At 52.6% G+C, this 27,380-nt stretch overlaps 2 protein-coding genes across 7 annotated transcripts; both read left to right on the forward strand.

Annotated features, from left to right (window-relative positions):
* On the forward strand, positions 1–27,225 carry CLK2 (CDC like kinase 2). 6 transcript variants are annotated; one of them, XM_038382500.2, is made up of 20 exons: positions 1–191; positions 3,615–3,784; positions 4,177–4,414; positions 6,254–6,350; positions 6,702–6,768; positions 7,099–7,215; positions 7,473–7,639; positions 8,068–8,162; positions 8,634–8,763; positions 9,056–9,138; positions 9,449–9,528; positions 9,813–9,903; positions 20,595–20,672; positions 22,480–22,623; positions 22,792–22,915; positions 23,088–23,216; positions 23,575–23,734; positions 24,224–24,325; positions 24,550–24,667; positions 24,953–27,225. In XM_038382500.2, exons 2-20 carry the CDS (start codon positions 3,615–3,617, stop codon positions 25,097–25,099), a joined length of 2,337 nt encoding a protein of 778 aa, XP_038238428.1. In that variant the 5' UTR covers positions 1–191; the 3' UTR covers positions 25,100–27,225. The 6 variants fall into 6 exon arrangements, with proteins under 6 accessions (XP_038238428.1, XP_038238426.1, XP_038238425.1 ...); XM_038382498.2 differs by lacking the exons at positions 20,595–20,672; positions 22,480–22,623; positions 22,792–22,915; ... (3 more) ...; positions 24,550–24,667; positions 24,953–27,225 and adding an exon at positions 10,359–11,016 and having other exon boundaries at positions 2–191; positions 6,257–6,350; XM_038382497.2 differs by lacking the exons at positions 20,595–20,672; positions 22,480–22,623; positions 22,792–22,915; ... (3 more) ...; positions 24,550–24,667; positions 24,953–27,225 and adding an exon at positions 10,359–11,016 and having other exon boundaries at positions 3–191.
* Positions 14,988–18,275, forward strand: LOC119847594 (complexin-3-like). Its single transcript, XM_038382501.2, has 3 exons — positions 14,988–16,827; positions 17,146–17,233; positions 17,618–18,275. Exons 1-3 carry the CDS (start codon positions 16,676–16,678, stop codon positions 17,822–17,824), a joined length of 447 nt encoding a protein of 148 aa, XP_038238429.1. The 5' UTR covers positions 14,988–16,675; the 3' UTR covers positions 17,825–18,275.
* Positions 27,226–27,380: the final 155 nt, after the last annotated feature.

Raw genomic sequence — 27,380 nt, forward strand, 5'->3', positions numbered from 1 at the left:
ACGGCGGTCTCGGGAGCGCGCGCGGCCTGATCAGAAGGGCCCCGAGCTGGAGGCAGCGGAGGCGGGCCCGGCGCGGGGCCCGGCGGGGAGCGGAGCCCGAGGAGCCGCAGCGGGGCCCGGATCCCCGGGGGCCCACGGCCGCCAACACGGACTTCCTGTGGGACAAGCGCACCGGGCTGGCTGCGAGGAGGGTGCGGGCCGGGCCTGGGCTTGCTGTGGGGGAGGGGCCGGGCGGGATATCGGGGGGGCTGGCCGTTTGGGGGGGCAGAGGTCTGATAGTTGGGGGCTCTGGCAGTTTGGGGGGTGTCAGGTCGGCGGGGGCTGAGAGTTGAGGGTGGGGCTGGCAGTTTGAAGGGTGCGGGAAGGAGGGTGGCTGGTAGTTTGGGGGGTCTCTAGCAGCCCGGGGGGGTCTGACAGTTGAGGGGGTGCGGGAAGGAGGGGGGGTCTAGCAGCCTGGGGGGGTCCTGACAGTTGACGGGGTGCGGGAAGATGGGGGAGGTCTGGTAGCTCTGCAGGGAGACTCGGGTGGTCGCCTCTAGCAGGCATTGCTGCTGTTGTCTTGCTGTCCCCAGACAGGAGCAGGGTGATCGCTGGTGGGGAGCAGATGCTGGGGCCACATTTCTCCTCCTCCAGTGCCAGGGCTGAAAATATTGGGATCCTAGTGCTGGTGCTTCCTATGGTCTGTCTCTAGGAGCAGCCCCCCCTCCCCTGCTGGCTGCTCAGAGTTCATATGATCTGGGTCGCTCTGCAGCCTGAAACAGTGAAGGGCTTCCAGGACCAGGTGCAGCACTGAGCAGAGCTCCCTGCTGCCTGGGAGCAGGGCTCAGAGGTGGGATCAGAGGAGAGGTCTGGGAGCCAGGATTGGGGGGCTCTAGTTCTAGCTCTCACTTGGTTTGTGCCCTAGGCAATCTCCTTCCCTTGTACCTCAGTTTCTCTGTCTGTAGATGGGAATCATGACATTTTCCTGTTTGCTGGGGTATCTGGATTAATTCAGTGGTGTCTGGAAAGCCCAGTATAAATGCTTACAGTGGTGGCCTTGATCCCTGGAGGGACCACAATCAGCAGCCGCTGGTTGCTGTTTCCATTTCAGTCTCTGGTGGTTTTTATAACTGGACAGTGAGTGGGAATATGATGTGCTAGTTCAGAATTGGTATGGTTCCTGAGAGTGGCACCCCTTTTACAGCTTCTGCTGGCTGCTGCCCAATTAAGACATTTCATCCCTTCCCGCCTCTTCCCCCATGCTCCAATGTCCCTATCTGTGAAATGGAGATGATTATTGCCTGCATTTGAGGGGTGGAGGACATGTGAAATTGAATTAGCAAATATTTGTGAGGTACTTTGAGAGCCAGTGAGCAAAGAAGGCATCAGGGAAGTGCATACTGTTAGCATTTTAATTGGCCTACCCTGGGAATGTGTCTGCATGCCCAAAGGGGCATGTGATTGCTTTGCTGTTCAAGTCCTGTGGGGACTGTTCACAAGACCTGCTTGCTGTTGTATTACACACCAATATCCCAAGAAGTTCCCCTTAGAGTTTGCCTGTTTCCACTAGGCATTTGGGCCAGATGCCAGCAGCATCCAGAGCTCTGATTTTCCTACCTCCTTCCTCTCCCAGGTGGCTTTGCTTTTCTGGGTCTTGGAAGGGGCAGGGCTCCAGAGTATGTTGGCTGTCAGTGTGCTCATTGGGAAATGAAGGACTGATTGGGGGTGGAACGTACAGATGCTGCCACTGGAATTGCAGTGGCCAAAACCTCTTCACTTGCGGATGAGGAGTAGTACAGACCCTTCTGTTGGGGAAAAAGCACTCTGTTAAGGAGAGAGCAGCATGGATCCTGCCACCAGAGGGTCTATGTGTATCAGCCTAGGGGTCTGCTCCAGCACAGAGGTCCTTTGATACACTTGGATAGTCATCTTCCCCCCTATCCAGTTCAGAGACATGAGTGAGCAGCCCAGGCATCCTCACCTTTCCTTGTTTGGAAAGTTTCCTTCTATTATTGAGTTCAGCTGATAGAATCAAGCTCACTTGATGGGAGCAAAGTGTTTGGCCGTGTTGGTGTGGAGCTGGCTAGTCCTCGCCCTGCTCCTCTGAGGATATGACTCTGATCTTGCCCTGGGTGCCCAGAACCAAGAAAAACCTGTGATTCCCAGACTTACTTGTATTCTTCAACTGTTCCAGCCTGCAGCACCTGGACCCCTCAATGATATGTCCCTGGGGCTTTGCTCCTTCCAGAGAACACTGAGGAGCTCAGTTAGTTCCTGTAACTTTTGCAACCCATCCCAGTGGAGACAGAATTTGAGAGAGCCCCCTCCAGCTGCAACATGAAGCTCACCCTGAGCTGCCTTCACTCAGAGGGGCTCTGACTGGAGATAGTAGGAGAGGCTGGGGGTGTTTTTGATGAACTCTCCATTGATGTAGAGCCGAGACCAGAGGCTGGGCTTAACTTCATGGGGCTGCTGATGCCATGTGCTGGATAAATGGGTGTAGGCCCAGAATGGAAACTGTTGGAATCTGAGAGGGAGAGGCCTGTACATTATGGGTATCTCTGAATTTTGCTGGACAAAAGCAATGCCCTCTTCCCTGCATGGCATTTAATTGAGCCCTGCTGTCAGTATCTGTTCCTGAGGGGCGGTGAGATGGAAGGGAAATGTAAATGAGGAAACAAATGGACCAAAGTGAAAACAGATCTAGGGGGATGTTCATGTCCCATATAGTGTGAACCCTCTCCATTCTCACTCCCCCACACCTTGCACTGGGCCTAGTTCATCTCTGCCCTTGACCCGCTGCAGTAACACCCTGCAATCTGCTTCTCCCATGTAGCATGCTCAGAACATGGTTGACAGTTTTGCCTTCCCCTGTTGCTGCTCCATCAGTGTGTCACCCAACTGAGTCTGCACTGGCTTCTCTTCAGAGCTCTCTCTGTTCTGCCCTTGTCCTTGTCCCCTCTGCCCAGTGCTGCTCTGCAGTCTCCCATAACCATGTGAAGTGGTGTCCCCACGTGCACACACTGCACAATCTACCCCTCAAAGCTGGTCAGAAAAACAAGATTTCAGTACAAAATGGGTTGCAGGGTGAATTGAGATGTTTTCAGAGACCAGCCAACTTCTTTCCTGCCTCTCTCTCTCTCCTGGGGCCCTGCCGGCCCTGTAATGCATTCTGATCACACGCCGCGTCATACTTACCCAGGAGCTCTTTAGGGCAGAGAGCTCTCTGGCAACTAAGTCTGGAGCTGGAGTCTTCATCGCAGTTCATTGTGTGGTCCAACAGCCCTTAGCACAGTCCAGACGTAGCACCAGTCAGGTAGGGCTTATGCTTGTGTTCGCAGCAGCTGATGTTGCTGTCTTTGGGCTGGATGGGTCTCTGGGAGGTGTCCTGTGGCAGCGCTAGCCTGGTGAAATGGGAGCTCCTGTACTGCTGACTGAGATGGGCCTGCCTGGGTGGGATCTGTCACCTCTTCCAAAAGGGCATGTGGGGAGATTGGTTTCTGACCCTTTGCTCTTTTGGACAATTTCTCATTCTTGCTGCTCTGGGTGAGGCTTGTCTGGGGTCGGTTCCGCTTGGGCTTTCTCTGCTGTCAGACACCCTGGGGGTCACCGGCTGGTTCTGCCCTCTCCTCTAGATGCCTCACTCCAGAAGGTACCGCTCGTCAGAGCGCAGCAGCCGAGGCAGCTATCACGAGCGCTACAGAAGTCGCAAGCACAAGAGACGGCGGACGCGGTCCCGGTCAAGCAGCAGTGAGCGTGACCGGCGGCACCGGCGGGAAGACAGTTACCACGTTCGCTCAAGGAGGTGAGTGCTGGGACCTGGCTGCACCCCTGTAACTGCACTGAAGGCAGCTGCAGTCAGCTCAGTTTCTGCCAGCCAGGTGGCCTGGCAAGTTGGCAAGACTGCCCTGGTGCCCCAATTTGGAGGAAAGACTGACCAGCTGTCCCCTGCCAGTCGCTCAGGGGGGAAGTGCACTGAAGCCAGCAAGGATAGGATGGTGTCTGGAGGATTATTGCCAATGGGGCTGTGGGGAGAGCTGCTTTAGTCCTTCCTGGGGGAGCACGTGAGCAGTCACTAAAGCCTGAACTCAGGAAAGCCCCAAACCCTTCATCTGCTCAGACAGAGCTGGGGCTTGCTGCTGCTGCTTTCCAGCTGGGCCCCAATCACATTCCAATTACTCTGCTTCCCCACCCCAGCTACGACGACCACTCTTCGGACAGGAGAGCCTATGACAGGCGCTACTGTGAAAGCTACAGGCGGAATGACTACAGCCGTGAACGTGGGGACGCCTACTATGAAGCTGAGTACCGCCACTCTTATGAGTACCGGCGCTCCCGGGATCATGATGGCAGCTACCGGAGCTGCAAAAGCAGCCGGCGTAATAAGCACAGGCGGAGACGGCGCCGCAGTCGGTCCTTTAGCCGCTCCTCATCGGTGAGTACCCTGCCACTCCAGATCTTTCCCTGTAACCTTTCTCTCCCAGGTTGTGCGCTTGGTAAGTAGGACACTCACTTACTTTTTTACGCAGTCTCAGACTCAGCTTGTGAAATGCATAGAAAAACCTAGTGCAGGCAGCTGCTCCCGTCCGCCGTCCTGATGCGCCAGTGCAGTGGCTGTCCTGAGCCTGATGGGCCCAGGCAGCTTTCGAGCACCTCCTGGGTTACTCACCCTCTAGTAGGAGAAGCCAGGAGAGGAGCTGTGTGCCCCACGGGGCCCAGTGCACCCCATGTGGGTCTGTGCAGCCCCCGCCTCTTGTTTCCCTGGTGGTGACGCTGTGACTGTCATTCCCATCTCCTGTACCCCCAGTAGGGGGGGGGGGGTGCTGCTGCTGCTGCTGTTGTTGTTATGTGTGGTGTGTGTATCATAGTACTGCTTAGGGGCCGCAATCAAGCAGCAGGGTCTCTGTGCTGGGCAGCATGGAAGTGATAAGATGGTCCCTGCCCCAGAGAGCTCAGTATCGCTGTGACTGAAGGACTGGCCCCTGCAGCCCGCAGTGCCTGGCATCCCCACTGGAGTGGTGCTGTGGCAGGAGGCCTGGTCCCTGGGGGGCTCAGCTCTTGTGTCTGTGCAGTAGAGCCATTCCTTGGCTTCTGTTGGGTGGGCCCTGGCTATTTAAGATGTTGTGCAAGGGGCTCTGGCAAAACAGTTTGGCATGTGGACCAATCAGTTCGGATGGAGGCAGCAGGCTCTTTCCAGCGTAGGGTCCCCAGCCTTCTTCCTCTTGCCTACGCTGCTGCTTGCCTTCCGTTTTCTTTAGGCCCAAGATACTCTGTCTCCGCTTGGTGTCCTGGCCGCGTGTTCAGGGTTGTTCCGTGACTAGGATGGGAGTCCTGGGCTGGAGGTGGGGCCCCCAGGCTGCTGGCTCTTTGCTCCCAAGTGTGGGGTTACTTAGCTGAAGAAGAACTGAAAGCAGGAACTCTCTCTTCTCTGGTGCAAGTTTCTCATCTGACCTCGTCCCAGGTTGTGCCCATTCCACTTTGTGCTCCTTTTCTCTGGGGGTTAGCCCCTCCAGGACCAGTTCTGTGAGGGGAGGGCAGATGAAGAGGTCTGTGATCTGCCTCTGGGACTGTTACTCACAAGGTCTGTGGTTCTGGATGCAGCGTTGTGCTTTGTAAACCTCTTAATTCTTCCTTCTGTGTTGGGGTGAGGAAGGCTGTTCTGGGGGCTGTTGGAAAAGGTTGGGGATGTCTGTGCAGGGGCAGCTTGGCCCTTTGCTTGTGATGGATTTCCCAGCACGCTGTCTGTCACTGTCTTTCCTTGGTGGCTGATGTGGGGCTGATGTGAGCCCCTCCCTGTGGTCACTGAACACTTGGGTGGCGACAGTGTGCTCTCTTGGCATTGATCCAGGACCTGAATATCAGCATTGCTCCTCTCCAAAGCCCCAGAAGAGTGAGGGCAGCTGGCCCCCTCACACTAGCCCTTCCCCTCCGCTAGCCCCTATTCTGGTCTTCGCTCTTGCACTGGTTCGGGTGGGGCTGTTTGTAGGATTTTTCTTTTTTTCTTTTTTTTTTCTTTTTTTGCTACAAAGAAAAGCAAACTGTTTTTTTTTTCTTTTCTGAGCTAGTGTGTTGTATCTTGACATGTTCCCTTGCAATATCCCTATCGTTATATATTCCTCTGTGCCGTATGAATTGGCTGGGAATCTCCTCCTGCAACCCCTCCTCAAACAACCATGTGAATTTCCAAACCAACCAATGCGTGACGCTGGCTGCTGCGCTGGTTTGAAAATCTGATTGGCTGGTGAATGATGAATTCCCTGTCTGCCTGGGCCAGCAGCGGAGTCGACAGAGCAGCAGAAGGGCCAAGAGTGTGGAGGACGACGACGAGGGGCATCTGATCTATCGCGTCGGCGACTGGCTACAGGAAAGATGTACAGCCGAATCGTAACATAATTTAGCTCTCTAGTTAAGCTCCCATCGCAGTCGCAGATCTGTCTTATCTTTCTGTTCTGTTTTATTTTCATTGTTTTTAAAGAGAAACCCCCTTCCCTCCCTCCTCCCCTTTCGTTAAAGATATAAATTTTCTGTTTTGCATTGTTACCAAAATACCAGGGAACTAGGGAAGTTGCCTTGTGCAGCCGGTGTCAGCATTCTGCTGCACTGGTGTCTCAAGCTGTGTGCAGGCTAGGTGTTGCAATGCATTCTCCTCTGCCTTGTGTATACGCTGCACCCAGGTCCTGCTCACTCCCTCATGTCACCTTTTCTCTCTCTCTCCCTCTCAGATGAGATTATTAGCACCTTAGGGGAAGGCACGTTTGGCAGAGTGGTGCAGTGTGTGGATCACCGGAGGTAAGTGTGCTGACTGGGCTCGCGCGGTGGGCAGGCAACCAGTTGAACTTGTGTGTAAAGGCTGGAGCTTTTGCGGGGAGATGAGCCCTCTCCCTCTTGGATTCCAGTTCAAATCCAGTGTGGATCAGTAGGGACCCAATGCTGATCCCATATGGTATGGGATATGATGGTGGGTCTTGTGATTGTTTGTAGTGGGATAAACCCACCATCTCAGCCTGCACTGTCCAGCCAACCAAAGTCTCTGCTGGACCTGACTAGTCCATGACACCCCTTCTACCAGGTGTGGGCTCAGCTCTGCAGTGACCTTGCTTTCTTCCTGCCTCTCCCCAGGGGGGGTGCACGCGTCGCCCTAAAAATCATAAAAAACGTGGAGAAGTATAAAGAGGCTGCTCGGCTGGAGATCAACGTGTTGGAGAAAATCAATGAGAAGGATCCAGAGAATAAGAAGTGAGTGTCCTGCTGTGGTGGGGCCAGGGAGGCAGTGTCATCCTAGCCCCTATGCCTTCCAGCTGCTAGGGAGCCGCCTGGCAGTGTATGGCAGGGTGTGGGGAGGCAATGCCACACTGGGGTCCTGAATTGTTGTTTAAAGTGTTGTAGGGTTGGGGTCAGTCTTGGCAGCTCTGTGGAGACACCCAGCCCTGTCGGGGGGTGGGGAACGGCCGGGGAGGACTAGGGCTGTCTCTAACAGAAGCGTCTCCTTTCAGCCTGTGTGTGCAGATGTTTGACTGGTTCGATTACCATGGCCACATGTGCATCTCCTTTGAGCTGCTGGGGCTCAGCACCTTCGACTTTCTGAAGGACAACAACTACTTGCCCTACCCCATCCACCAAGTACGGCATATGGCCTACCAGGTGTGCCAGGCTGTGAAATGTGAGTGGCAGTCGCTCACCTCCTGACAGGATGGGGTGGGAGGATCTTTGGGCCCCACCGGTGCCAGCTCTGCATCTGATAGACCCAGGACACTCCATCACTGAAAGGGGCTCCCTTCTGCAGATTCCAAGGCCAAGCCCTTCCTGCCCACCAGGAGAAGGAAAATGATGCATTGGGGTGAACCCACCCTCCTTTACTACTCTTGCAGAGACGGGTAATCATGTGGGATGGGGACAGAGGGGTACCACAGATCTGGGTACCCTCTCTTCCTGTGTCCCACAGCTCTCTGTGTGGAGCCCATCGGCTCCAGTCCCCCGCATCCTGAGCTGGAGCAGTGTCTGAGAACGTAAACCACATTCACTGACCACTGCAAACTGGTGTCTGTGTCAGCTGGGTTTAATGGACTCTGATCATGTTTTCCTCCCCAGTTCTGCATGACAATAAACTCACTCACACGGACCTCAAACCCGAGAACATCCTCTTTGTGAACTCGGATTATGAACTCACCTATAATCTGGAAAAGGTAAAGGGGCTGCCCTAGCCTTAAGGGCCTCCTGTGAGGTGTTCTGGCCTCCCCTGGCCCTATAATCTGATAAGAAGGGGTAGGGGGCACCCGTTTTCCTGGTGGGAGCACTTGCAGCTGGATTGGAAGGAGCACAACTAGTGAATTGTGTTGTAGGGAACGATTCTGCAGTGTTGTTCTCCTGCCCCTGGGAGGTGGACGTGATGGGATTGATAGGGTTCCTGTGTCTGTTCAGGGCCCAGTTATCACAAGAGTTGCCTGCATCTTATGTAAACAGACAGTAGTGGCCCCAGGGTGCTCCGAGAGCTGGTGAAAGCAGGCTTGGTGCTTGTGGGTGGGCAGGAGTGGAAGTACAAGTGCCAGGCCTAACGATGCTCCTCCAAAGCGATCCATTTCTGTGGTGCCCTGCTGTGCAAGGGGCTGAGGCTGCTTGGTGAAACTCCTGTGTAACTGGTGCTTTCTCTCTCCAAGAAGAGAGATGAGCGGAGCGTGAAGAGCACGGCCATCAGGGTGGTTGATTTTGGCAGTGCAACGTTTGATCATGAGCATCACAGCACCATTGTCTCCACCAGGCACTACCGAGCCCCAGAGGTCATACTGGGTAGGTACTGCTGGCTCTGCATGCTGGCCCCTGAGTTCCCAGGGATCACACTGAGTAGGCACCGTGGGCTCTGCCTGCTGAGCTGGGGGCTGTTTGCCTCCCTGTCGTGCCATTTTTCTGGAAGTGCCAGCAGGTGCACAGCTGAGAGCACTGGCTTTAGTACAGGCTGTGAGCACACTGAGTGTCAGTCAAGGCGAAAATTTCCTTTGGCAGCAGCTTATAGAAAAGGATGTTTGCAGATCTTGTGCAGTGACTGCTCTTTCCCTCTGGTAATAACCCCTCTGCTTCTTAGAACTTGGCTGGACCCAGCCCTGTGATGTGTGGAGCATCGGCTGCATTGTCTTCGAGTACTATGTGGGCTTCACCCTGTTCCAGGTGAGACTCACCTCCTTACTCCACAGCCAGCTTCAAGCTGATGGAGGCAAATCCTGGCAGTCTCCCACTATTGTTTTGGGACATCCAAGCCTGGGAGTGGTTTCTCCCTATCATTGGTGTCCTCTGGCGCTGTAGTCAGCGGTGCGCTGGGCACTGGCTGGCAGCCAGGAACCACACTCATTCTGTGGCTGCAACAAGAGGCTGAGACATCCTAGCATCAGTGAGCTGGAGAATCCCCAGAGCTGTGCAGGAGTCCGAGTCTGCTTCATGCCATCTCTTTATGAGCTGGGCCAATCTGTCTCTTTTCCAGACTCATGACAACCGGGAGCATCTGGCCATGATGGAGAGGATCCTGGGTCCGATTCCTTCCCGGATGATCCGAAAGACCAGGTGAGAGAGACTGGCAGGATGCTGCAGAACCTACCATTTGCTCTCCTTGCCTCGTTTCCCTGTGGTGGCTCCTGATGATGCAGGGCTCAGGCTCAGGGGTTGCTTACTGAATCGGTTCTGTTTACAGCACTGTTACGGAGTAGAGCGGCCGAGCATGCCTGTGACCCCTGCCCTGTAGTGTCTGGGTGGCTGAGCCTCTATGGAGGCAGGGGGTCTCCACACCAGCTCCACCATTGCTCAGTCCCTTCTGCTGTAACCTCCTGTGTCACCTCTTACTCTGGCAGGAAGCAGAAGTATTTCTACCATGGCCGCCTGGACTGGGACGAGAACACCTCTGCAGGCCGCTATGTCCGTGAGAACTGCAAACCACTGCGGGTAAGGCAGATGCTCCTAGCTGGGGCACCCCTCCCTTCCCATGGGAACTCTTAATGCCTGCTACAGCTCCTGAGAATTTGGACTCTGTATAGCCAGCAGAGCTGTGAACATGGCCTGCTGAGAGCCACTGAAAGGCTCTGTCCACATGGCTTCTTGATGGAACCTGGAAATGAGTTAGAGATTGAGACTGGAAATGGAAAAGGCAGTGATGGGAGCTTAGCCAGAAGACTGGGAAGGGGGGCTGAGAAGCCATGGGGGAGGTGCCTGTGAAGGAGAAATGAGAACTGGACAACACATGCTCACTAGAATGCTCCACAACTTTGGAGCCGTCTAGGTCCTGAGCCCTAACTGGGCTCTTTGCCCCGGAAGTGTGTTGGGAGCTCCCAGCTGTGCTGCAGCGAGAGTGCAGGCCACGCTTTGTCTTTCCCCCTGACTTCTCCCCCTCATCTCCCCAGAGATACCTGACCTCTGAGGCTGAGGACCACCACCATCTCTTCGACCTCATCGAGAGCATGCTGGAGTATGAACCGTCAAAGCGCATCACTCTGGCCGAGGCACTGAAACACCCATTCTTCGAAATGCTGAAAACGGAACCAAGCACAAAAGTGTGGGACTCTAGCCGAGACATCAGCCGGTGACGCTGCTGGTGCCCAGTCTGTCCTCAGATTCTAGCCCCCGTGGAGGCCTATGTTGTTTCTATTTGGACATTTGGTGCTTTTTTTATACAAAAAAAACCCCCCAAACAAAATCCCCTGAATCTTTGTTACCATGTAAAACTGTTAATATGTGAGATAGTGTAAATACCCGAATCTATATCTGCCTTTGAGCTCCATGGACCCGAGCCCCTGCTGCTGCCATTACTCCTAGGGAAGGGGCCTCCTACGTCCATGTTGTGATACCTCTGTTCGTGTGTTGCTTTGTCTCCTCTTCTCTCTCTCCCTGCCCTCCCCAGGCTCCTGGCTGTCTGTAGCTCATCCATTTCCTTGTAAGTTATGAAGCTGGTGGGGTCGCATGGGAATTATTTTTTGGATCAATGTCATAGCCCATCCCCGCACCAGAGTTTTATATGAATTTTGTACAGTGTTTGTGAAAATAAATATGAAGTCAATTAAACTTCCTCGCCTTTCTCCCGGTCTGCATCCAGACTAGTGGGGGCCCATTTTGGCATTTTCCGGTGCCCTGGGATTGAGGCGCTGCTTCCCCATCCCAGGAGATGGGGTATGTGGTGCATGTGACGTTAGCCTAAATATGAACGTTAACCCCCAGATCTTTACTAATTCCCTGGAAATGGAGGCTCAGCTTCTGTCTTGTATTGGGTAGTAAATGTACCATTGGTGGTTCTTTTGGGCACTGCTGTTGTGCATCAGCGGTACACTCTGCTGCTGCAGAGGATGGAAGGGAGTCTCTCTGTCCCAGCAAGAAGATACTTGAGGGGACTGGATCCCTGTATTGGTATCTGCTCTGCTCGACCCATCTCCAGCTGTGAAACTCATTCCAATCTTGAATGCTTGACTGGTGCCCAAAAATGCACCTGCCAAGGGTTCCTCTTGGTGTGAGGGCTGCAGCAGGATCTGAGCTATAAGCCCTGATGCCTCAGTCCTGTTCCAGAGTTACTGCTGTGTAACTGATTTGATTGGAGGGTGAAGACCAGGCTGGGTACAAGGACAGCTCTGCAGTTTTGCAGCCAGAACTCCTTCCTGAGGGTGAGCCATTCCAAGCAGTGGGGCCATCTCCTGTCTGCATTCCTCTGATGAACTTCCTATGCATTGTCCTTTGCTCTTGTGCCTTCTGTGACTGCCCTGTGTTACCTAGTAGCCTTGGCATCTCTGCAAGAGGTCACTTCAGCAGGGCTCCTGGTCTTCCAGCCTGGCTTGTTGGCTACAAGAGGATTGGAGAGGTCAATGATATTCCAGGGGGCAGCAGACCATGTACTGGCTCCTCTCTGGAAAAGCCTTATTATTTCAGGATTAGTGTTCTGTGGTGGGAAGGTGCTAAATATGAAATGCAGCCCGCTCTGGGCTGGCTTCTAAAACAGGAAGAACAGAGCGGACTTTAAGCCCAGGTTGCTGTGACAAATCCAGATTTTTAAAGTGTCCTAGGCTCATTAATGTCTGTGCCGAGTGAGCCTGAGTGTTTGAGGTCTTGCCAGAGCGTGTCACTCACCCACAGGATGTATTAGTATTGACTGTATTAGTGATGGCTGTCAGGAAAACTCTCTAGGTGCACTGTAGCTGTCCCTTTGCAGGCGGCCATCCCAACAAGAGCTTTTCTTACCCAAACTCAGTGTAGCCACCTCTTCAGCTGCTGAGCTATTCTCGCTATTTCTCTCTGCTCTTTTATCAGCTGTACAGCAGGGGCTGTTGTCTGAACTGGGCTATCTCCCACTGGAGCCTGCGGGGAAGTCACAAACATAGTGGAATCTTCATGTTAGTTCTTGGTTAAATGTTTGGCAGGGGAAGTCTCCTAGGGGGTTGGGGGGAGAGAAAGAACAGATGCATGAGGAGCTCTCAAGTAGGGTGTTTTGCTAATGCACCATCTGGCTATGACAGACTGTGTCCTAGCCTAGCACTCTGTCATCACTCAGAAGGATAAAGGAAAAGCTCAGTTTCACCTGGAGTTAATAAGACCTGAGACTTGGGTGAGGGATGAGGTGACATTGAGTCATCTTCGTGTCCTGATTCAAATTTAAGGAGCTTGGGCTGGGAGCATTAATCTGCCTCAAGCTGCTGGCTGAGCAGCACTGTTGATCACATTGCAGTTACACAGTGAGCATCCAGGACTGAGCACAGGAAAGCCTGACACCACTGTGCCGGTCGTTAGTATCCAGCTGAGGGCAAGCAGGAGCTGGATCTGAGTGAGTAACCTGTCCCCTGTACCCAGCTTAGGTCTGGGAGAGAATCCCCATTTCCAGCCTGACCACCAGCCCTCAGCCTCCTGGGTAGCAACACAGCTAACTCCCTTTGCAGCTTGAGAGAGAGAGGACCAGAGTTCTGCTCTGGACATTATGCACTAAGCTACCAAGCCCTGTGCTATCAGTCTGGCAACCTGGAGATTAGGTGGGGAGTGGCTAAATTTGGGCCACACATTCCTTATAGCTCCTCTATTGCTCCCCTAGAGGATGGATGCTAATCTGTGGCCATGAGGCAGGTGCAACTGCTGCCCAGGTACTGAATTCCTGGACCTGTGTCTGGCTCTGCATGCATGCCCTTTATGCCCCATACAGCTGGCTCCCAGGATGCTGAGCAATCCCTTTGGCATATCAGGGCAGTCTAGTCACTCCACTTGCTGTGTGTCTCCAGATGATGTCTGAATGTGAAATGTTAGTGGAACCAGCTACACTGAGGGTCCCTGTATCCTGATTTGAGCTGGCCAGGAGGTGCAAAGCCTCTGGAATTTGCCTATCTGTCTGTGTCTGTCATGCCAGAGATTCCTCCCAGACCAGCTTGGGACTGGGACATTCCTACAAATAGGGGAATCCCTCCCCATTCCCTACATGGATTCATAGATTCCAAGGCCAGAAGGAACCAATGTGATCATCTAGTCTAACCTCCTGTATAACACAGGCTGGAGAAATGCCCTCAAATAATTCCTAGAGCAGATCTTTTCAAAAAAATCCAATCTTGATTTAAAAATTCAGTGATGGAAAATCTATCATGACTTGTTAAATTGTTCCAATGCTTAATTACCCTCATGGTCAAACATTTACGCCTCATTTCCAGTCTGAATTTGTCTAACTTCTACTTCCAGCCATTGGATCGTGTTATACCTTTCTCAGCAAGACTGAGGAATTCATTATCAAATATTTGTTCCTCATGTAGATACAACTGTAATCAAATTACTCCTTAACTTTCTCTTTCTTAGGCTAAATAGAATGAGCTCTTTAAGTCAATCACTATGTCATGTTTTCTAATCCTCATTCTTCTGGCTCTTCTCTGAGCCCTCTCCAGTTTATCAACATCTTCTTGAATTGTGGGCACCAGAACTGGACACAGTATTTCATCAGCAGTCGCACCAGTGCAAAAGAGAGGTTATTTTACCCCTCTCTTCCTCTGTTTATGTATCCCAGGCTTGTATTAGGTATTTTGGCCATGGTGTCACATTAGGATTTCAAGTTCAACTAATTATCCCCAGGAACACCCATGTTTTTTCAGAGTCACTGCTTTCCAGGATAGAGTTTTCCAATCTGTAAGTATAGCCTATGTTTTTTACTAGATGTATACATTTACATTTATCTATATTAAAACGCATATTGTTTGCACTCAGTTTAGCAAGCAATCCAGATGGCTCTGAATCAGTGTCCTGTCCTCTTCATTATTTACCATGCCCCAGATTTTTGTGTCGTGAAAATTGATGATTTTATATTTTCTTTCAGGTCATTGATAAAAACGTTAAATAGTGTAAGGCCAAGAACCAATCCCTGCAGGACCCCACTGTAAACACATCCTCTTGATGATGTTTCATCATTTACAATTACATTTTGAGACTTATCCGGTTTTTTAATCCATTTAATGTGTGCCATGTAAATTTTATATCATTCTAGTTTTTAATCAAAATGTTGTGCAGTATCAAGTCCAGTGTCTTGCAGAATTCTAAGTAGATTACACCAACACTATTCCCTGTAACAACCAAACTTCTAATCTCATCAAAATAGAAAAAGATAGTTTGACACAATCTGTTTTCCATAAACACATGTTGATTTCCATTAACTACATTACCTTCCTTTAATTCTTTATTAATCAAGTCCTATATCAGCCACTCCATTTTCTTATAGATTCATAGATTCATAGATACTAAGGTCAGAAGGGACCACTCTGATCATCTAGTCCGACCTCCTGCACAGCGCAGGCCACAGAATGTCACCCACCACTCCTATGAAAAACCTCACCCATGTCTGAGCTATTGAAGTCCTCAAATCATGGTTCAAAACTTCAAGGAGCAGAGAAGCCTCCCTCCAGTCAACCATGCCCCATTCTTGCCTGGGATTGATGTCAGAGTGACAGGCCTATAATTTCCTGGGTCATCCCATTTACCCTTTTTAAATATTGGCACGTTGGAAGAAAGCTAATCTTCTAGAACTTCCCCAGTACTCCAAGACTTATTGAAAATCAGCATTAATGGTCTAGTGAGCTCCTCAGCCAGCTCTTTTAAAACTCTTGGACCTGTTATCTGTTATCTGGACCTGCTGATTTAAAAATGTCTAACTTTAGAAGCTTTTGCTTAAAATCCTCCAAACATACTATTGCAATGGAAGGTAAGTTATCACCATATGATGAGACTATCATCTGGTTTTCCGTCAAACACAGAACAGAAATATTTATTGAACATTTCTGTCTAATAATGGATTGATACCATTGTCAGGATTCTTTTTGTTCCTTATATATTTTGTTAAAAATCCTTATTGTCCTTAATTCTGCTGGTCATATATTTCTTCATGTGTCCCTCTGTTTCCCTTATCAATTTTCTACAATACCGTACATACACATATTTATACCTGCCTTCACTTTCCCTGTAAACCAGGCTGTCTTTTTACCCAGCCCTGCCTTCTTCCTCAATTGTTGGATTGTGCCTTTAGGGGCATCTATTACATGTTGTTGTTCTTAAATGATTCCCAATTATCATTCACATTTTCTGACTAAATTCTCTCTTCCAGCTGACTTGGCTCGTAATTGTTTTCAGCTTTGTGAAATCTGCCCTTTTAAAGCACAAAGCATATATATTACAGGTGTGGACTTTATTCTGCTTGCACAGTATAAATGTGACCAAGTTGTGATCACTTGTACTTAAGCTACCGTTAATTAATTAGTTCCTCTATTTGTTAGGACAAGATCTAATAAAGAATTCCTCCATGTTGACTGCAACACTTTTTGATAGGAAATTATAGATAATATTTAGAAATTTCAAGTTTGTTTTAATACTGCCAGCATGAGATCTCCAGCACATTTCACTCAAATTTAAGTTCCCCATGATCCGTTTTTTCCCTACACATCCTAGGAAGATACATAAGGGGATGGCCATCCTGTTCTTTGGAATTGGGTGGTCTGTAGCAGACGCCAACTAATACCCAATGTTGTGCTTTATCTGTTAGGACACTGAGCCATAAACATTCAAGATAATTTTCTTCTGAGTTATCAGAAACAGACTATGCCAAAAATTGCACTGAGTGCCACTCTCTCTCTCCTTTTGCCCACTTGATCCTTCCTAAATAGGTTACAACATTGATTTTAACATTCCAATCACACAAATGCAAATCATAAATGACCAATTCCAAATGTATCATTTGTTACCCAGGCTTCTAGGCAATTGTATAGGCAATTTAAGAATTTCCTCTCCCCATGTCCTTAGCTTCCTTGATTAATGTTGTTTTTCAACATCTCGATTTCGTGCTGAGTGCTCCTATCTTCCTTCTTTTTACCCTCCCCTTTTGCTATTAGTTTAAACCCCGCTTGAGGAGATTGGTACCCCTTCTGCCGAGGCAAAGGCCATCCAAACTATACATTGCCCTCTCCCCAGAAAAGGTGGACCAATGTTCCACTAAACTAAAATCCTCTACTCCATGCTACTTACTTAGCCTGCAATTCACTTCCAGAATCTTCTGCTTTTTGTTTTCCTTTGCCCGTGAGACAGGAACAATCTCAGAGAAAATTGCTTGGATGTTCTTCTTCCTTTTCAGCACGGGAGGTCTGTCTCTGCACCTTGCACAGCACTGACTGCTGCTGTCCTTGCTGCCTCTGCTCCAGCCTCTCTGCTCACCTCTCCTCTCCAATTCGCACCTATGGAATCTGTGGTGAAGTCTGCTTTCAGGGCTCCAGTGAAACAGCTGCAGTGCTGCATCTCTGCTGACTTCCCCGAGGATAAGGACTGCCAAGTGTTGGGAGGATGCGTAAAGAGTCCAGCAGAACAGAACCAGAGGATCCAGGACAAGAAGTAAGAGCAAATGCCCACCTCACCATGCCCGGCTCAATGAGATGTTTTAGGTCCTGCTTGGATCTGATGGGGTCCCCCCACATGTTGAGGGAACCCCTTTAATGACAAGCCTGTCTGTATAGCGTTATCTTCTGTGTGAGTTGTCCCTGGGTGAGCACAGAGCATGGCCCAGACTCAGAGGGCTGCACAGGCTGGTCAGTCCGTGAGAGAGTGTAGCTCTCTGTCCCAAGGTTCCTCCACCCCAGTGAAACCCATTATACCCACTACCCTGTTCTGATTAGGAGAAGCAGCTTGCTGACACAGTTCTTTCCAACTCAGGAGCAAACGGGACATGGTCTATGCTCAGAGAAAGGCTGAGCGTGCAGCCATCAGAACCCATATCAGAGAGAAGTACCAGCTTCCCAAGGTAAGGAGGAGCTAATTCAACAGGCCTGGGGAAGAGGAGACGTAGCTCCTCATGGAAGCTTAGAGTTAGTCTGATGATTTTGCCTATTGGGTTGCATCCATTGGTCAGGTCCTAGCCCCAAATGCTTCTGGGCAGACCTTGCTCCCAGCTCTGGAGCTGCTCACTTGCCCATGGAGTGCAGCTAACTGCAAAATGCCCTACTTAATTTAGGAAGAGGAAAAACCTGTTTATAGGGTAAGGCTTTGATGCTTCCTTAGGATCAAGTGACCTGTGATCCTGGATGGACATTTGTGTTAGGGCAGGGCCCAGCTCATGGTACCGGCTCGGTAGCTCTACTTATGACTCCTCACACTAACATCTTTTTCCTTTCTGTTTCCTCTTCAGAACGAGGCGGATAAGAAGCAGCTGGAGGCCATTGGGGGGAAGGTGAAAATGCTGCAGGCCCATGTGGCTGTGGTGAGGCCTCAGGGCACCCCTGACTTTGACTCATGCACCTCTGGCCTCAGTGCTATGGATCTCAGCTCCCTGAAAAAAACAACAGAGAGCACGATGCAGTCCCTGCAGCTGGGGCTGCGCTGTCCTATCATGTGAACAAACCAGCAGCTGGGGGCACAGTAGCCCAGTTTCTCTGCTCAATCCAGACTCTGCTGTGCTCCCTGCCCCTGTGGCTGTTAAGAATTGCTGTTCTCACCCTCTTGGGATAACCATAGGTTGGTGGAGTTCAGGTGGGAGTTGGGTTGCTCCTCTGCTGCAACACTTGCTTCTGTTCCATGAACCATCTCTTCCCTACAGTATGTTTTTGGAATCAGTAGTGTGGAAGTGGGATCACCCTGGAAGTTGCAGGGTAAAGCCCTGAACTTCTCACTGCTTTGGCTTCTCTGAAAGAAGGATTCAGGAGCTTGTGCCAACCAGGGTGATACGGCACTTTGTGTTTGCACACACTTGTGAGCAGGGATTCTTGGGGAGTATTCAAGTCACGTGCACCAGGGCCTGAACATTTTATAGCCCCTCTGTAATTGTGTAGGATTTCAGCCTGCAGGCGTGGGGGTTGTGGTGGGTGCTTTCAGGATGGAAGGCAAATCACTAAGTCACAACGCCTAATGAATCTGAGTCCAGGGCCCTGGTGTGCTCATGTAGAATGGCTTGTGGGAACCACCCATCCTGGGGCAGCCAGGAAAGGGCTAAAGGCCTAGGACCAGTCCTGCCCTCAGTCTGTCAGCCACTGAAAGTTTATTCTGATGTAATGTTCCTTGCTCTCCCAGTGGTGTAAATTTCTCTGGACCGGGTTTTGCCGCTTGTGCAGTCTGAATTAAACACACGTGCATTCTCTTCGCAAATCCAGTGGCTGTTTCCTGGCTCCCTCTTCAAACTGTTACTTGGCCTACGGGACCGAGGGGCCCAGCAGCCCCGGCCCAGGTGGGACCAAGCCCTAGGATGGGGGAAGCCCTCCAAGGCCTCCTCCCATAACGATGGGTCTGAGCTGGCCAGGTGCAGACTGGGCCCAGGCTTGGTGGCTTGACATGCTGAGGCGTTGGCTGAAGCTGCCCTGGCCCTGCTCAGCACCGGCCGCGCTAGGGTGGGGGGCAGGCAGGGCCTAGCTCCCTGAGGGGCACGGAAGAGAAAATGGCACCTGCTGCCTGTCCTCCCCCGCGGTCGGGTGTGTCACCCTGGAAACTACAGGTTTCAGAGTAGCAGCCGTGTTAGTCTGAATTCGCAAAAAGAAAAGGAGGACTTGTGGCACCTAGAGACTAACACATTTATTTGAGCATCAGCTTTCGTGAGCTGCAGCTCACTTCATCGGATGCATTTGGTGGAAACTACAGCTCCCAGCATGCATTGCGGACAAGCCGGTGCCCATATGTCCCAGCATGCACAAGGACCCAGAGACTACGGCGCCCTGGAGACGTTCCGGTCAGGCAGTTCGAGCTCAAGGGCTGGAGAAACTCCACATCCCAGCATGCAGCGCGGCGCCAGGGGGCTCTCTCCCTACGCATGCGCACACTCAGCCGCCGCGCGTGATTATGCCTCACAGCCCTCCAGTGCGGGGCTCCCGCCCCGCAACGTGGGCAGCGCTGATGACGTAGGTGGGCGGGCAGCCAATGAGCGTCGGTCGGGCAGGGGCCGCGGACGCCGCCGAGTCAGTCGCCGGGGCTGGGGTCGCGCGGCCGTAGCCCGGCATGGCCCAGCACGGGGCGGGTAGCGCGGGGAACCCCTTCGGGGAGCCCGACAATCCCTTCCAGGTGCGCGGCGCGGCGCGGCGCGGCCGGGCCGGGCCGGGCCGGGCCGGGGGGGACCCGCGGGCTGGCCCCGGCTGGGCTGTGGCGGGGGAGGCCCCGGAGCTTTTCTCCGGCAGCGCTTCCTGTCCCAATCTACGTCATCAGGCCCCGTAGCTGGCCCTGCGGGCAGCTTCCTGTGTCCGCCCTGAGCCGGGCGCGCCCTGCTCCGCAAACAGCCTTGGGGAGCGGGCGGGCTCCCTGCGGCGTGCCTGGCTGCCCGGCAAGCAGGGCCTGGTCCCGGCCGGGCGGTTGCTCCCCCGATCCTGGGGGCTGGACACGCAGGAGAACGACTTGCTCGGTTTCCTGGGGAGGGAAGCGAGCTCGTCGCCCTGGCTGAGCAGAGGGAAGCCTCACACCCCGTTTCCCGGTGCTCTCCGGTCCTGAAGTTGCCCCCCAGCTGCCTCCCTGTAGCGTGACCATTGCCCTCCGCTCCAGCGCCCGCCTCTCACGCTGGGTGCCCGGAGCCATGCCGGAGAATGGGAGTTGGCTGAAGCGAAGCGTGGGCAGGCTGTTGGCCGTCTAGGGCTGATGCATTGTCTTCCTGCCTCCTGCCAGCAAAGCCTGTGGGAGCTGGTCGATTCTTTCTGGGAATTCTGCTTCCGAGACCTTCTGGGGAGTCAGTCTATTGCTGGGTGCTGTCTCTTTAAAACACTAGATGAGAGAATTGTACATGTCATTCAGCCTTTTTAACTCCCAATTAGGTCCCTTAGTGGGGTCCTGGGAGAACTGCCCCATTTGCTCTATTGTGGGGTTTACTTCATTCTGCATGGTGGTGCCATCGGACCAGCGCTGCCCATGTTGGCCTGAGCAGTTTTGTCTGTGTCCTAGTTCCTGGCTTCCTGAGCATCCCCTTGGCTTGAGTAAACTTATGAACAGCGGTGGCTGCGAGGGTCTGGGGAGTGCTCTAGGTGAGAGAGTGCCCTCCACATAGGGAGTGGCATGGCCTACAGGACGACTCTGTCCTGAGTATTGGGAGTGGGATGGCATCTGCGGGAGCTGATGGGGTTGCTTTAGGGCCTGGGGTATAGCAGGTGAATGGGAGCGCTGTTTGGTCATGGTGACTGCAAATTCATGCTCTATTTCAGGATCCTGCTGTGGTGCAGCACAAGCCCAGCACGGAGTATGCAACGCTGGATGTGTACAACCCCTTCGATAACCGAGGGGTAAGGAAGCTTCTGGGCGCTGAGGGCAGTGCATGGGGAGGAGTCTGCACTGGCCACAGGGTTTTAGTCCTCTGCATTGTTCAGGCTGTCCGTGGAAATGCTCACTTTCTCCTGGGTTACATCCCAGGCACCAGTCTGTGGCCTGTCACTTTCAGCTGGGGCTTGTTTGGCAGCTGGCCAGCCCATGTGGGTTTCTTGGGAACAGGGGGCTCCCTGGGCTCTTACTTTGGTGGGAAGACAGTGTTGGGTTTCTCACACTTACGGTGAGCTGAGTCCTCCTGCCCCCTACAGCCTCTTATGCGGGGCTGGTTCAGTACATATGCATGGAGAGGGATCTTGTGTGTGGGTTAACAATTGATAGGGCAGCAGTCTGATGCCCAGCTGTCATGTTGGCAGACCAGATGCCAGCTCATGCCAAGGCCCCTAGCTCTCAAGTGAACACTGACGGATGCACAGCTGAAACCAGTCTGGCTCACCTGTGTGTTAGTATTGTTAAAATCTTAAATTTACAAGAATGTTTAATGTTTAGACTTTATGGAATAGTTGTAAATTGCTGCATGTATTAATCTCGCTTAGAACATCTGTACCCCATGTTTTGAAGTGGTATTAAGTATTTGCATTCTCATCCTCTATAACTGTGTAAGTCAGGGGTTCTCAAACTGGCGGTCTGGACCCCTCAGGGGGTCGTGAGGTTATTACATGGTTGGTCGCGAGCTGTCAGCCTCCACCCAAAACCCCGCTTTGCTTCCAGCATTTATAATGGTGCTAAATATATAAAAAAGTGTTTTTAATTCATAAGGGGGGTCGCACTCAGAGGCTGGCTGTGTGAAAGGGGTCACCAGTACAAAAGTTTGAGAACCACTGGTATAAGTCATCGAACAGGAAAGGAGCATTAATTAATGTAAAATGGTGGCTTCCTACAGAAGGTGTTAGGTCCTTCCCTCCAAAAAGGACCACTGAAACATAAAAGAACAAATACTTTAATTGCATTCCACACACACCCCTGCTCATGAAGTGGAGACTTGCACGGGAACTCATCTCATCACCTTGAACTCATGTGCTTTCCCCAAAAAAATCCCTAACAAGAAACTGTCTCACTATGCTGCTTGGACTTTGAGAGGGCAAGATTTCGACGCATAAGCAAAGAATCCCCAGCTGCTTAGCCTGGGTTGACCTTAAAGGATGCACAGAACTTGCATATTACAGCAGCGTCTACCACCTTTTGGAACCTAAGACCCTAACTCATTTGTGTGTGTATGTTTACCTGATTTAACCTTGTAAATAACTCTGATTTCTATTTTTAACTAATAAATCTTTAGTTAATTATAGGATTGGCTAGTAGTGTTGTCTTTAATGTGAGATCTAAAGTACAGTTGAGCTGGGATAAGTGACTAGTCCTTCAGGGCTGGGATTAACCTGAATATTGTTATGATTTTTTGGTGTAAGGGGCCTTTTGTTACAAAGACAAGCTTTACTAGGTGGCAAGATAGAGGGAGCAGAGTGCCCAAAGGGAATGTCTGTGACAGTGCCTGAGGAGGTGACACTTGGCTGGTGAAATCTAAATATAGAACTGACAGCCAGTTTGGGGTTTGTGCCATGCTTCTTAATGGTCTGCCCTGAGGTTGGTGCTCGTGAGTCACTCCAGGAAGCTTGACACCAACTCTGGGCATTTGACTGTCAGTAGCTCCTATCTTACACACTCTGGGTCTGTACCATCTCTTCCTCTGCTCCCTGCCCATTGCCTCCTAGATATAAGCAGAAGACTGAGCAGTGTCCATGTCTAATTATTCTCTTATGTCTCCAATAGCCACCCCCTCCCTACCAGCTGCAGCCAGGGGCTCAGCCGACTCCGCCAGTCACCAAAGTGCCCCAGTCGTCAGCCTCCGCCGTGCAGCCCCACAAGAAGCCAAGCCCCTCGGAGTCCAAAAACTACGGCTCCTATGGAACTCAGGTGATGGGTGCAGGGCAGGGAAGCCAGCCTACTGGCAATAGGGTTGGTTGACACCTGTACTATCGCAGTTGGGACTGGTGGAATTGACTCACAGTTTGGAGAGGGTTGGGAACAGCTGGTTTCTGGAACCCGTGAGCTGAGTTGTCCCCCCTTCTCTCTCTCTGTTAGGAGTCGACAGCAGCAGCTGCCACAGCTGAGCTGCTGAAGCGGCAGGAGGAGCTGAACCGGAAGGCGGAGGAGCTGGACAGGCGGGAGCGAGAGCTGCAGAACGCAGCTTTGGGCAATGCTGCAAGTAAGTGCTAGAGCTACTCCCAGGGCGGGGGAAGGTCAGCAGCCCAGGCTCCCTGGCCCAGTGAAGTTGGGAAATGACCTCTGCCCGAGCAAGGGGAATGTGGACTTCCCCTCCTCCTGGGAACTGCTGCATGGTCCCACTCTGGCCTCATGCTTTCTGCTTTGCTTGACAGTCAGACAAAACAACTGGCCTCCGCTGCCCTCCTTCTGCCCCATAAAGCCCTGCTTCTACCAGGACATCCCCGTGGAGATCCCCACGGAGTTCCAGAAAATCGTCTCCTCCATGTACTACCTCTGGATGGGTGAGCATCTGGAGAAGGGTGGGAGGATGCTGATCCCCAAGTATATGGGGGGGGGTTGGAGGGGTGTGAATATCCTTGCATGTTGGCGGGTGTGGGGGGAAAAGAGATCCTGCTGGGAGGGGGCAGGGGGAGGCAAAGGCTTTGCAACATTCAGGGCGATGGAGCCTGGGGCTGTGAATACCCTATATATGGGGGTGGTCCGGGAGGTGTACTCCCACACCCCCTTAAGGACAGCAGGATTCCTGACTCCCAGTGCTGGGACCAAAGCGGGTGGATCTTGCTGCTGTGGGTGGGGGTGACACACAGAGGGTTAGGGCTCTGCTGCCCCAGGGGTTTCCTAACCTGCTGTTTCTCTTAGCCAGCACCGTGACTCTCTTCCTGAACTTCTTGGCCTCCCTGGCCTGGTTCTGCGTGGATACCACAGCTGGTTCGGGCTTTGGCCTCTCTATCCTCTGGGTTCTCCTCTTCACACCCTGCTCCTTCCTGTGTTGGTACAGGCCAATGTACAAAGCCTTCCGGTGCGTCCCTGCTGGGAGTTCTGGGGCTGGTAAATCAATAGAGCCTCTGATTCTTGGGCAGCTCCATTTATTTACTGGGGCACCACAGATGTCCTGTAGCTGCAGTGGGTCTGCCTGGCTGTCTGCATTGGTGACACCTCAGATCTTCCATGGCTTCCCAAGAGCTTCTGAGCTGTAGACCCTGCAGCTAAACTCCTACAGGAGAAAGGGGTAATGATCTGAGTGTACCAGATCTCCATGCTCCCCCATTAGCATTGGCCCCTGCCCTGGAGGAGGTAACTCGAGCGGCCCCGTATCATGTCTGCCTTGGGGAATTAGAGAGGAGTGCCCCCCCCCCCCCCCGAGAGTCAAGTGCCCAAGTTGTCTGGCTGTTGCTTTTCAGGCCTGTGTTCACTGGCCAGGCTGGAGGAGGGAGGGAGAGGGAGATTCTCCCTTGGTAGTGGGGATGCTCTAATTAACCCAGCCTCTCTCTCTCCCTCCCCCTCTCAGGAGTGACAGCTCGTTCAACTTCTTTGTGTTCTTTTTCATCTTCTTCGTCCAGGACATTGTGTATGTGCTGCAGGCCATTGGCATCCCAGGCTCGGGATTCAGGTAGGGGCTGTGGATGGGCCCTTGGGGCCGCCTGGTGCTAGGCTCAGGGGAGCTGGCTCTCCTTTCTCTGGCCTTGCCCTGTGTTGCTTGTGCAGAGGCCCTACTGTGCCGGCTGGTCCATCCCAGCAGGAGTGGGTGTTGGGCAAGGGTGCTGGGTGCTCCTGTCATGGTGGGGAGGGGCTGGGAGTCTGTGCACGTGGGCAGCCCACTCTCCCTCATTGCAGCGGCTGGATAGCGAGTCTGACTGTGCTGAGGAAAAACCAGGCTGCTGCTGTGATCATGATCCTGGTGGCTGTGTTCTTCACGGTGGTGGCCGTGTTGGGGATCATCATGCTGAAGAGGGTGAGTATCAAGTGGGGCCTCAGCCTTCTAGCAGGATCCCAGCCAGTGCTTTCCTGCCCCTGTGGTGCAGAGAGCTGGCTTCAAGCACATGCTGGAGTCCTGTGGGTCCTGCTGGGCTCTTCAGGGTTTGGCTGAGCCTGCCCTGATTCTGGGGGATTGCACTCTAGCTAGGGTGCCCCCTCTCCTCCACTCTGTGGGCCCCTCAGAGTGTGTAATAGTGCTGGGGTTCTAGTTTGGGTGCTGGGCCCAAGTACAGCATCCCTTGACCCTGGCCTTCTCTCCTAGATCCACTCCATGTACCGCCGGACAGGTGCCAGCTTCCAGAAGGCACAGGAGGAGTTTGCCGCAGGTGTCTTCTCAAACCAGGCGGTGCGCACAGCAGCAGCCAATGCCGCGACGGGGGCAGCGGGCAGCACCTTCCGGGTGCAGTAGGGGCAGGCCAAGGCCCTGGCCCCATCACTCTCACATGGGCTATTTTTAAAGAAAAGGAAACCAAGTTGCACTTTTCATTGGGTCCCTTTGTGTCTGCCTCAGCCAATCAGAGGCTGCCTCATCCCAACTTGGAAGCACAGATGCCCAAATACTCCGCTGCTCTAACCTCCTCCCTCTTGGACGGGTGCTGCTCAGGTTTGTGCCATCCCTGTGGACAGAGGCTGTGGGAGAAGATGGGGGTTTCCCTTGCACTCAGGAAGGGCCTCTTTCCCATTTCATTTCCTTCCGTGTCCAGCACCAGCTGCTTGGGTGGGTTGGGAATTGGGCATGTTGTATTTCCTGGCTCTTCCCAGCCACAGCTACACTGTTGGCCTGAGATCCCCAGACCCCTCCTGACCCTTGGAATCGCTTCTTGCTTAACCCAGAGAGCCTGCTGCTTCAGTGCAGAGGGGGCTGACTTGTGTCCTAACTTCAGCCTCCCCTCTGTCCATTCAGGGGTAAGGCCATGAGGGTGGAGCTGGCTCTGAGCCAGGCATAGGTGGAGGTTTCTCATTGTACTGCCTTTGAAGTGGGACCTCCTTATCTGTCAAGGACACTTCCTCCAGTGACTACAGCTGCTGTGACCTCCCCATGAGGGTGGGACTGGCTTGCTGGTTGGCTGTTGGGCCAGTGTGAGAGTGAGGTCAGAATGGGGAGCAGCTTTGGGGCTGCTACCCAGCACATGTTGCATGCAGTGAAGGGTAACTTTGATGCCAAGGAAATAACCTGGGCCTATGTCCCCTGCCCTGCAACTGCCCGCCCAGTGCTGTGGCTACAGCCTTTGGCCAGCACTTGCCTTGGGGGCCTATGGTGAACTCCTTCCTTGTAGGATTAACAGGTGAGAAGCCTGAGCTGCTGCTCTGGGTGTTGAGGCTCCTTGTGCCTCTGAGCTGCCTGCCCACTAGTACCAGTAGGCTGAGCCGAGCCTGGGGATCTAGGTTTATTCTGTCAGTGGGGAAGTCGCAGAGCAGGCACCATAGCCCTGGCTTCCCTGTCCCCTCTTGTAGGGGAGACACTGTGGACCTTGCATACCCTGGCTTAGCCAATGTAGCATGATCACTCTTTGTATGATCCCTCAAATCTCTGGTCCATAGTGCCCAGTGACCTACTCTACTGGCTCTGTGTTCTCTCCCAGCACCCACCTAGTGCCTCCTGCCTCCCCTCCCCCATGCTCCAGGGGTCAACAATGTATAGGGTCATTCCTGCCCTGGCAGCACTCTATCACAGGCTGCCCCAGGGAAGCCAAACAGTGGAGAGGGAGGTGGGGGCAGAGCCCACAGCATGTTGGCTTGTGGATGGGGCAGGTGTAGCTCTCCCTTCCCACCCTGGGAGCTGGGTTTTGTTGCCTTGAAACAGCTCTAATGTTCTGGCCGCTTCCTAGTGCCATCTCTCCAGCCTGGGAGGGAGTCCAGGACTGAGGGGGCAGCCCCTTTCCCTGGGGTGGGGGGCTGAGTGCAGAGTAGGTTGCACTGTTGGTTTGAATTCTTGCCTTGGCTGGGGATGACCAGCATGGCAGGAGCTATGAGCTTAATCTGCAGCCATGGAGATTTAGGAAAACCTTTTTAGTGTATAACCAAACTGGAAGAGTGGTTGAGTTCTTGACTAGGCTCCCAAGGGAGGTGGGGGATTCCCTATCACTAGAGGTTTTTAAGAACAGGTTGGACAAACACCTGTCGGGGGGATCTAGGTTTACTTGGCCCTGCCTCAGGGGAGGGGAGAGATGGATGGGACTTGCTCTCAGGTGGTGTCTTCCAGCACTACATTTGTGTTCCCTGCAGTGCAGCTGCCTGCCCTCAGCACTTCCTGGTTTCCCTGGAGTTGTAACTCAGCTAATGGCAGCTGTAGGAGGGGCAGGGATATGTTTCTTTTTGCCTTCCTTCTGTCTCTGGAGTGGTGGGGCTGAGTGCCTAGGGACCTGTGCTGTCAGGGCATGTAAGAGGCAGAGAGTGCCTGCTGGCATGGAAACTTTCCACACTACAGGTCACAATTCACCTGCCCCAGAACTGTGGTGGATTTTTTTTTCTGTGCCAAATGCAAAGCCAGCTTAAACTTTATTTTAAATAAAATCAAACTCCTTGTTCTCCAGGGCTTTGTGTATTGTCTGCATGTCCATCATCGGCAGCTAGCTGGGGCGTCATAAGTTTCGGTGAGCTGCCCTCTGTGCACCTGAGAGTATCTCCTGAGAGGCAGAGGGTGGGGAAATGGGGGTGGAACCTCCAGGCTATGGGCAGGGTGTGATTGG

This window comes from Dermochelys coriacea, chromosome 24 (genome assembly GCF_009764565.3).
Source record: "Dermochelys coriacea isolate rDerCor1 chromosome 24, rDerCor1.pri.v4, whole genome shotgun sequence".
Classification (NCBI taxonomy): domain Eukaryota; kingdom Metazoa; phylum Chordata; order Testudines; family Dermochelyidae; genus Dermochelys; species Dermochelys coriacea.